Consider the following 11154-nt stretch of genomic DNA (forward strand, 5'->3'; position numbering starts at 1 on the left):
GTTGGTTTGAGCACATAATCATTAGTGTGAATGAACACCTCCAACAGCAATATTTTAAAGTATTAAAAATTTTACCAGCACATCAACACAAAACTATTAGATCAAATACGTCAATACGATATTGTATTTATCATATTATATCACACGAGGCAACGGATATTTGAGGAGATTCTTTATAGAACCATTTTTTATTTTGTGTAGTTTCCAAACGTATAATGTATTATGTATTACTGATGACAGGTTATGTTAGAATGAAACAGAAAAACAGACAGGCTTGTATGAATCAATAGGTGAATTTATTGAATCATCATCATCATCATCATCATCATCCTCATCATTATAAATATAGACCATATGAGACACGGTACGTTTCATTTTTATAAAAAATAGGTTCTGTCTCGTTGGACATCCGTAGAAATCAACGTTAAATTATAAAAAATATATTATCAGAAAATTCAATTAATCAACAATTAAATAGCGACGAACTACACAGTGATTGCCAGAGGCTCTAAGTTCAATTTCAGACTGGACAGCTGAAATAATAATAATAATAATAATAATAATAATAATAATAATAATAATAATAATAATAAATATTTACATAGTAATATAAACACAGTGGAGAATCCCACACAGTCCGTGCACCGAGTAAATAACGGGATTTACGCAGCTAGCTCAAACGGAGGCTCGTTCTCGATGTTAGTGAGCGCGGATTTGAAGTGCACTTTGCGGGGGTCCTCCGGGGTCCAGACCTTCGCCCTGCGGATGATGTTCTGTTCCCGGAGCTGCTTCTCATCCGTCCAGGACAAAGAGTGACCGGCCAGAGGGGGCAGGCCGTAATCTGGGTCATCAGGAGAAGGAGATCCTTAAAAAAAAAAAAAAATGTTATAATAATAATAATAATAATAATAATAATAATAATAATAATAATAATAATAATAATAATAATAATTCTTCTCTGGATATTAGTATAGGTTTAGGGAAAATTATAGGTTTTTTAACATAGGTGTTAAATCTAAATCCTGTCCTTTCTACAATTTGTCTCTACAGTCTGTATATCAGATGTCTTGTTTGTCGTTTCATGAGCATTCTAAATAACGAGAAAGAGCGTAACGAGTCTAAAAACATTAACACATCTGAAGATGACTGGAATTTGTGTAAAAAGAAAAATAATTAATGTAAAAAACGTAATAATAATAATAATAATAATAATAATAATAATAAAAATGATAATAATAATAATAATAACAACAACCAAAATACTACTACTACTACTACTACTACTAATAATAATAATAGTTAGCTATTATTGGTAATAATTATGCCACTACTATTAATACTAACAGCTGCATGTTAAGTGTGGTAATGTTTGAACAATGCTTACTTGTTCCTCTGTGGCAGATAATGACTTTTTTGGGCTGGTTTAGAGCTTCTTGATTGGAGTTCCGTATGGGCGCGTCGGACTGCACGAGTTCAGCCAAGAAGTTAATGTAGCCGATGGCGAGACGTAGCGTGTCTACTTTGGAAAGACGTTTCTCATAAGGCAGGGTGGGGATGTGCGAGCGCAGACCTTCAAACGCATCATTGATGGACTGCATGCGTCTGCGTTCGCGCACGTTGGCGGCCTGGCGCAGCTGCTGCATCTCCTGTTCTGACCGCGCTCTTCTGCGCCTCTTCAGCTGCAGCGCACCGTCACCTCGCCGCGGGGAAAAACCAGACACATCGTACGACGAGGAAGAAGATGAAGAGGAGGAAGAGAAGCGACCCATGTCGCATCCGTAGTCGTCATCGCGCGCACGGCAGTCCTCGTAGTACTCTTGGATTTGGCTCGCGAAGAAGTCGACGTCGTCGTCCAAGAAGTCGTCTGCTTCCATGTGATCGCGTGAGCATCGCTCGGTGAAGAAAGCATCGTCGTCGAAATACGCCGAGGAGAAAGAGTCCAAGCCTGAAAACGGATCTAGCACGGTCTCCATCCTATTTTTGCAGTTTCTGAAAAGCCGGCACGCGAAGACCTTTTATAAGGACATAGACAGTCGCGTGCCATTAACGGGGCGCGCCAGCCAATCAGCGGTGAGCAGAGACAGAAGCAGCGCACCTAAAGATAAGCCACGCCCACATTGTTTATCCCCTCAGATGCTTAAACTCAAGAAGACAATTATCTTTTCTATCAGTAATTAATTAGGGAACACATTTGACTGGTTAGTAGAATTTTATTGATTTATTCATATATTTATTTTATGGAAATGTAAATCAACAACAACAACAACTACAACAATAATACTAATAATACTAACAATAATAATAATAATAATAATAATAATAATAATAATAATAAGAAGAAGAAGAAGAAGAAGAAGAAGAAGAAGAAGTAGAAAAAGAAAAAGAAGAAGAGGAATACGAAGAAGAATCTAATTAATTTAAAGATAAACTGTTGTAAACAACCAATTCTATAAAAATTTGAAATTACAAAATCACAATAATTTCTAATTTGGTTGTTCTTTTTTTACAGAAATAATGTAATTAGTGCACATGCGGCTGAATATTATGCTAAGTAATTTCAGTACTTATTCCTTTATTCATAACTAATTCACAAACAGCTACAGAATATACATATTATCCAAATCTTCTGAATGACATGCACTTCTACACATGTTCATTAGGTCATTCGATGGCCTGTTGATATTAAACAATATTTTATTAACGCTTATGGTCTAATAATATTTTCAAATCATTTATTTTTATTATATAAGCCTTTATTGATTTCTCATTTGCAAACAGCTTCAGTCGGCTGCGCCCTTAAAGAGCCATCCGTCAGTTAAAAATAAAAGCTTTATGACTGGGTGAAAAAACCCAACAACAACAGTGGCTTGTAAACAATGGTTGAAGAGCCTCTCAGGTGTTGGAGGACTCTGGTTTGTCTCCTTCTTATTAGTGATTAAATGCTGTTTATGTTTGTCCACGTGCGCTTTTTTGCACCCACGGGAACCGGACAATGCGCCGGAGCGAGCACTGCTTTTGAAAGGTCACTCAGGCAGGTTGACCCCTGCGACCCTATTTTAAGGCTTCTCTTAAAAAAACAGGTAGCATTCAAGAGCTCGCGCACTTCATTACCGAGGGAGACGCGCGGCTCCGGATAGAGCACGAGCGCCGCCGCACAATGCAGCACAATGCGACACAATGAAATACAATACAGCACAAAACGTGGGCGCACGAATGGAGAGAGAGAGAGTGATGTCGGGAAGGAGAGGAACAGGGGGCCGTCAATCAGTGGCAAGTTTTTTTCCCCTCATTGGACGCACAGAAATCTCGCTTTCCGAAAAGACACTGAATAACGGAATAACTTCCGTAGATAAGAGATGGTTTGCAGATATATCAGTTAAACTTAATATTATACTAATTCTATTAGTAATACGTTGTTGCTCTGTAGTTCCATAATAAAAGGGTTATCAAAAGTTTCAAAGATGTGATTTGAGGTCAGAGGTGTGGCTGAAACGGCACCAGCTGTCATTTTATAGAACTACTGCGTCCTTGTCATCCGTTGAACACGTTAAAATTTATTTAAGAAAAATGGCTTGATATTGAATTCCTAGACTACCTGCAGTTTTACGCATGCGTATTATCCTTATATGAATGCGACTTTCTACAGATGTTTTGCTATTTCTATATCGATCAGTACAGAAATAGTATAAAATACTTTAACTGATAGACTGTTGATTGAAAAACAGACGTTTTATTTTAAACTCACGTGTATGTTAAAAAATATTGTAAAAAGATAGGTTTATAGTTTGTTTACACATAGGCTACATATTTGCATTATTGGGACGTTTATTATTTGGTAAAATGATTTCATGCACTCAAATGTTAGAAACTAAAATGTTCTAAGTCTCAGCTTTTGTTTACGTTTTCTGGCTCTTCTTAATTTGAAAGAAATTACAGCTGAGAAAATCGATAGTGTTTCTGGTTACTTTTGTACTACCTGTACAAAGTGCGCATGTAGTATATGTACACGATATAAAAGTGTGTTGATCATCTGTTTCCCCCAACACACACACACCACACCACAGCAGTGACACCTGTATCTTAAAGGAGCACCTGCAGTGTTGTATTAACTTTTGAAGTGAGCGCGCTAACACTTTATTCAGCGAAGCGTCAAGTCAACACTCCGAGATTTTTCTGAATGGGTCTTTCAGGACGCGAGGTTTTATCTGCTCGGGATTTAGCATCGACTAAGCCCACTTTATTTTACTCGAGAGGTCATTAAGCGACAAGGAGGAATAAATAAGGCCGTGTTTGGAGGACAGGGCGCGTATGGTTTTATTATAGAGGGGGGCTGGTAGCAGCAGCGTGGCTCTCAGTGGTGGCCAAATAGGGCCAACAAATTACGCTGGTACCTGAGATGCTGACTGGTTTGAGTCGATCAACAAACCCTATTCAAACAACGATGGAGGGGGGTCATTTTTGTTAGAGAACAGGAGGCTGTGCTAAAAGTGTAACGCTTGTCTCGGCAAGCTGCAGCGTGAGGCTCGGTCCGTGGGAATCTCGCCACTTGCGCGTTTCGAAGAGTCAAAGAGTTGAATAAACACCGCAGCCTGCAGCAGCCTGTATGCTAAAGAGCGCATCTGAAACGGTGTCCGTATAAAAAGGTAGTGATAAATGTGCTTCACGTTTTGGGATGTGCTTGTTATAAAAAAAAAAAAGATTTTTTGTGGTGTCGGAGCGCCGCGCAGCCAGGGGTCTGTGGCAAAAAACAAATCGCCCAACAATTCAAAACCTGCAACTTGTTAGATAAATAAAGCTACAAGTTGCGACTCTGGTAAATAAACTTTGCACTTTTTTTGCAAAGGCATTTGAGCCATCGTTGTTCCACTAGGTGCGCAGTTAGCGGATAATTATTCATTCTTGAAACAAATATTAAAGTCGGCATTTAAGTTTACAATAATTCCCTCATACTGGATGGCTGGATAGATATAATATGCATAGTTTATAATAATTAAATAATTATATAGTGCTTTGTTAATGAAGAAATATTTTTAGTTAAAAAAGAAAAAAGTAGTTTATATTAGTAACCTGAAATAATTCTTTACATAAATAGATTCACACATTAATGAAACAATAACAATATATTTTTAAAATATATTTAAATTATAGTAGGTATATTTAAAGTATAGTATGTTGGTAAGTTTAACTACAAACCTAACATATGTTAAATGTTATGAAAGACTTACCCTGCTTATAATATCTTTAACATTACACAAGTCTTCATATTGTAAACGTTATATCAGTGGAATCAGCTCTGAAAAATTCACACAGGTGATTAGATGATGATAATGAAGATGAAGGTGATGATAATTATGTTAGACGCGCCAACGTTTAGCCAGAAATCATAACGTTTTGCAAATAATTTGCCTCAAGTATGTAGTTTAGTTGCGGGTTATTTTTCTAAAAGTAACTGTATGATACGTAACATTATGAATTATTTCAGTTATTTCAGTTGTTATCAGTGCCAGTGTACATTTTTAAAGTTTGGCCTTGACAAATAAATTATGATGAAGTTAGTAATTGATATATGGGATTCTGCGCATGCGCACGTCAATCATACATTTATTTATACTTTATCATATATTTAATGCTGGAAGCATTTTCTGATCATAAAAATGACAAAATATGTTACATGTTACATATGTTACATTGACAAAATATGTTACTGACAAGACTATTTACAGCATTAAATTGAGACACAGTCATGAAGTAGATACAGCAGTAGAATTTGCGCAAAATGTGCGCTAGAGTAGGACAGCAGATCACTGAGAGCTGTTTCATCTTCATATTAAAATAAATACAGAGTGACACGGGTGAAAAGTACCAGTGATGACCCTGCACCCATTGATGTGTAACATATTGCACTAGCTAGTGTATAAGCATTCAGGGGAATAGTGGAAGTGAAACACAGCCACTCAGTCACCACAACACACTCGTTACACTTCATGTTTCGCTTTTTAGTTCCCACTTTATCATAAGCATATATAACAGTTATTTAAATTAAAACAAATTCTGAATTCCACGCGATCTCTTTCACGCGCATTCTCTAGTGCAGAACAGGTGGAACGGGAAGCGCACTGGTGGAGGAGCGCAGACGGCGCCACCGTGACCGCCACCTTCACACAATCAATTAAGCGAAATGTCAGAGCCTCAGCGGCGGCGGTGACCGCTGCAGACCGGGGGCTGGCCTGGGAATAGCAACACTTGGATCACGGATTTTTTTTTTTAACAGACGGTACAATGGGGAATATTATAAATGACACATCTTGCCGCATGGGCCACGTGATATCTTACAGTCTACAGTCGGCGCTAGCTGGAAGCCTGCAAGAGCAGATGAAGGACGCCAAAAAAAGGATAAGAATGACTTTTTTTTTTTTGGGAACATGCACTTTCATTATTTGTGTTGCCAAAAGGTTTAATCCTTGGTCATATTGGCTAATCCGTGTAATCTTCAGTGTCAAACCGGATTTAAAACGGGGATTAGATTAAAAACAGATTAAAAGAAAGGAGGAGGGGATAAGGAAGTTCAGTGACATTAATTGAGTGATCTAACACAACATTTCGCTTGTTACCGTATGTCGTCTGCAATGTAACCTCATTATGAACTACATGATAAAAAGAGATTTGAGGTAAAACAACCAAAACAATGACATCACTCCCAAGAATTTATGTGAAAGATTTGCACTTGTTGCAGTCTAGAAAGAATATGCAAGAGTACTTCTTAATACTTAAATTGCAGTTTGTTCATTTTGGTTAAAAAAAAGTGCTGAGACACACATTCAGGTTTTATGTAAAGAATTTGGATGATTTAGAGGTTTTTCCAACACTTAAAAACACCACCAGGAATCTTGGTTAAAACTCCATACTCTGATCCTGGAGTATCCTTTTTCCTGCACACTTTTCTTAACACATAACCTTCATCTTAGGAAGGGCTGCTAATTAGCTGATTAATTGAAATTTAATGTGCAGGTCAGGGGGTACTCCAAGATCAGAGTGGGGAAGCTGTGATTTTGATTGACGTTATAAGCAAATGAGGCACCATATGAATGTAGAACACAGCAACACTTTTAGCACTGCAGTTCTGTCCTGTGAGCTCTTGGGCACATTAAAGCTGTAATTAAATACTGGTTTTGATGCATTACTGAGCAAGTTGGGCACCCTTTTTAGAGAGTTTTCTTCACTAACCTTGCTGCAAAGGCTTGGGAAACATAAACTGTCAGTACAATAATGTTAATTTCAAAATGTAGAGAATAAATAAACTGTTTGGATGATTATAGATTACTAGAAACTGCTTAAATGATCATGACAAACTCACACAGTATAAAAATCTCAGGTTGCTATTTTCTGTATATAGAGGGTTTACTGTAGGTTCTTCTGATTATTATATCAGAATAGCTTAAATTTCCTCCAGAAAACTTGTTGCAAATAAACAAATGTTTCCTAAAATGATCCTGCCAATGAATTTAAAACTAAGTAAATAAAATGTGAGTGGTTTGGTCGCTGGCTATTGAGTAGGATAAAGTTTACTTGGCAATCCTTAAACCATAACGAACAGCCATCTCATCACCATCTAACTATCTGCATCAAAAAACTCATGACTCCCAATTACATTCCCAAATCTGGCAACCCAGACACAGCAGTTAGGGAGTGGGGATGGAGTGTGGGGATCCTGGGAATCCCACCACATGTAGCACACGACGCGCAGAGAGCTGCTCCGCTCTGCAGACTTCTGGACAAATTAGAGGCGCGCTGGAGGGATGCAGAGCATCAACACTTGTTTTTCAACTGAGACATTGTGTCCTGATTTTCCGGTCTCCGTGTCCAGCAGCAATGCATGAATTCCACCCACTGCACGTAGTGCACATTAAAACACTCAGCATGGATAATACAACGATTTATAAACTCATACACTAAGTCCTTGCCATAAGCTCTATTCGAGCATAAAGGCAATACAAATGATTCATCAACTAATTTATGATGTCATCATTACTAAAGTTTATTTTTTCACATTATTTTATAAGAAGATACGTTTATTTTTGGATAAGCATATGTCTTACTTATTACTAACCAAGTGTTTGAATGTAGATGTTGCTAATTAGACTATTAGATTGTAATTAGATTAAATAACTCCCTTTCCTTGTTACTTTCACATAATATAACTACAGGGACCATTAATAAGGTGCATAATTGGATTATAATAACATTTTTGAAAAAAAAATTAAGGATGCTGTGCATTCTGAACAGAACAACCCCAGAGACAAGGACTAGTCTGGATTAGTGCACCTTTCTTCAAAAATACCTACATAGATATAATGCTCATATTCAATATATAGTTATATATAGCTAAAATAGCTACCTATATACATTTAATGCTCATATTTCATCCACTGGAAAAGGGAAACACTTGGTTTAAAGGTGCTGTGCAGATTAATAGGTTTATCCTATTTAAGATTTCAGAGGATTATTGATTTACTCATCATAAGCTAGACTCATTGATTTCTGTGTTAATCAGGAGAAGCTGTGTTTGCCATCAGGCTGTTTCTGAGTTTCTGAGAGCATTCAACAGACTCCCACAGAGGAGCGAGCTTTACTTTAATGTACCTTTAACATCATGCAATACAGATAATTTACATCATTGTAGAAGCTAAAGGGGGCTTTGGTTTTAATTAATTAAAATGGAATATAAATAGCTCATTTTAATCAGCTCACATAGCTAAACATATCTTGTCTCATGCTGTTGACTTTGGTGTGGCAGACTGTAGGATTAAGTCCCAAAAATTCACTTTAACCACGATTCAATGGGGAAAAACAATCTCAAAAGTTTATTATATATAATGCAATATATCAAACAAACAAAAAAGCTTCACCAAGGAAAAAATATTTGCACACAGAATATTAGAAAAAAGTCTTCTTAGAGTTTTAGTTGACTTTTTACTTGACTTTTTTTTTAGTTCCTCTGAGAAACTTAAAAAACTACACCAGGTTACGTATGTAACCCGGTTCCCTGAGAAGGGAATGAGACGCTGCATCAGCACTGATGCAGCTTCGAGTTCCCTCGAAAGGGAACTGTATTTTTTATCCACCACTAATAAAAAAAAACCTTGAAGAACCCATATGTTAAACACCTAAATGGTTCAAGCAGGTTCAAGCAGGACTGCAAGGCTTTATGAACTAGGGGACAAGAAGTAGATAAGGTTCTGTGTAAGAACATAAATATAAAAAACCCCTTGTGAAAAGTTTCTAAGTAGAAGCCATGTAGAAAGCGCTAAAGTCCACCCAGATGATTAAAAAGACCCATTTTTTTTATAAAAGTGTTTAAAAAAATGACCTTGAATGACCTACATACCTTAAAATACACCTCCATCTAGCAAGCTGAAAAGCTCTTTGATTTGTCCTCAGAGGAAACAGTAGATCTGTGTAAGATACTACAACATTATTTTTTTTCTTATTCACAAAGGTAACTATTTTATGTAGGTTATAAAAAGTGCACATAATCTTTGTCCTCTGTCCTACAGAACCACTAAAGGTTCTAAGTCAGAGATACAAGAGGTTTTCTTAATCTTCCAAGTTAATCACATTTAAGAAGAAAAAAGAAAACAAATTGTCTAAAATTTGTATTCTTGATACTTGTATCAGTAATCAATTCTGTTAAGCAGTAAAAAATCCACCGTCCCTTTAAGATTTTATAGCTGTACACGCGCCCTCTGGTGTCTGAAGGCGGAACTGCAGCTGTATTCTGTACAGGCTATGACTAAGCGTGTCTTCATTACTTTAATCAGTTTTAATGACTCACGGTTGAGAAAAGAAGACCAGCTGGCTTTGGAAACTGGTGGCCAAAAATGTACCGAGCATGTTAAAACAGTAAGTCATGTAAAGACACATCATTTCAAAAAGCTAACATCAACACTGGTAGTTAGGGCCTGAGCAGGAAGCTGTTTGGGTTCAAGCAGATGACATTTGAAGGTGCTGAAGGAACAAGGGGCCAAGCAACTTGCAGTTAGGGCTGAGGAGTTAGGGCATAATACAGTAGTTAGGGGTTAAGGAATTAGGGAATGAGGAGATAGGTAATGAGAAGTTAGGGGTTGAGGACTTAGGGGATAAGAAGTTAAGGGTTGAGTAGTTAGGGAATTAGGAGTTAGGGGTTGAGGTGTAGGGAATGAGAAGTTAGTGGTTGAGGAGTTAGGACGTGATAAATTAAGGAATGAGGAGTTAGAGGTTGAGGAGTTAGGGGTTGAGGAGTTAGGGAACGAGGAATTAAGGAATGAGAAGTTAGAGGCTGAGGAGTTAGGAAATGAGGAATTAAGGAATGAGGAGTTAGGAATGAAGAATTAGGGAATGAGGAGTTAGGGGGTTAGGGAATGAGAAGTTGGGGGTTGAGGAGTTAGTGTTTGAGGAGTTAGGAAATGAGGAATTAGGGAATGAGGAGTAAGGGGGTTAGGGAATGAGAAGTTGGGGGTTGAGGAGTTAGGGAACAAGGAGTTAGTGGTTGAGGAGTTAGGAAATGAGGAATTAGGGAATGAGAAGTTGGGGGTTGAGGAGTTAGGGAATAAGGAATTAGTGGTTGAGGAGTTAGGAAATGAGGAATTAGGAAATGTGGAGTTAGGGGTTAAGGAGTTACGAAGAATTAGGGAATGAGAAGTTGGGGGTTGAGGAGTTAGGAAATGAGGAATTAAGAAATGAGGAGTTAGGGGGTTAGGGAATGAGAAGTTGGGGGTTGAGGAGTGAGGGAACAAGGAGTTAGTGGTTGAGGAGTTAGGAAATGAGGAATAAGAGAATGTGGAGTTAGGGGTTAAGGAGTTACGAAGAATTAGGGAATGAGGAGTTAGGGGTTGAGGAGTTAGTGACTGAGGAAATAGGGAATGAGAAGTTAGGGGTTACTGAGCTAGGGAGTTAGGGAATAAGAAGTTAGGGGTTGAGGAGTTAGGGAATGAGGAGTTAGGGGTTGAAGAGTTAGGAAATGAGGAGTTAGGGAATTATAGATCTGAACGCTAAGGATTAAACTCCTAGAAATCCAGCAGATGTAAATCACTTTCCTCCACATCAGTGGTGTGTGTGTGTGTGTCTGTCTGTGTGTGTGTGAGTGTGTGCGAGTCACAGTACAGACAGCAAGAAGAA

At 37.8% G+C, this 11154-nt stretch overlaps 1 protein-coding gene across 1 annotated transcript; it reads right to left on the reverse strand.

The window, feature by feature from the left end:
* Window positions 1-274: 274 nt before the first annotated feature.
* ptf1a (pancreas associated transcription factor 1a) lies at window positions 275-1980 on the reverse strand. The gene is made up of 2 exons (XM_060859148.1): window positions 1385-1980; window positions 275-865 (listed from the first exon to the last, which is right to left on the reverse strand). The coding sequence occupies exons 1-2, from the start codon at window positions 1971-1973 to the stop codon at window positions 663-665; spliced, it is 792 nt and encodes a 263-aa protein (XP_060715131.1). The 5' UTR covers window positions 1974-1980; the 3' UTR covers window positions 275-662.
* Between the last annotated feature and the right edge of the window lie 9174 nt (window positions 1981-11154).

Source organism: Tachysurus vachellii, chromosome 1 (genome assembly GCF_030014155.1).
Source record: "Tachysurus vachellii isolate PV-2020 chromosome 1, HZAU_Pvac_v1, whole genome shotgun sequence".
Taxonomy (NCBI): Eukaryota; Metazoa; Chordata; class Actinopteri; order Siluriformes; family Bagridae; genus Tachysurus; species Tachysurus vachellii.

Coding starts and splice junctions, on each gene's coding strand:
- ptf1a (XM_060859148.1), bottom strand. CDS start 1,973: ATGGAGACCGTGCTAGATCCGTTTTCAGGCTTGGACTCTTTCTCCTCG. Junction 866..1,384: donor TATCTGCCACAGAGGAACAA/GTAAGCATTGTT, acceptor TTTTTTTTTAAG/GATCTCCTTCTCCTGATGAC.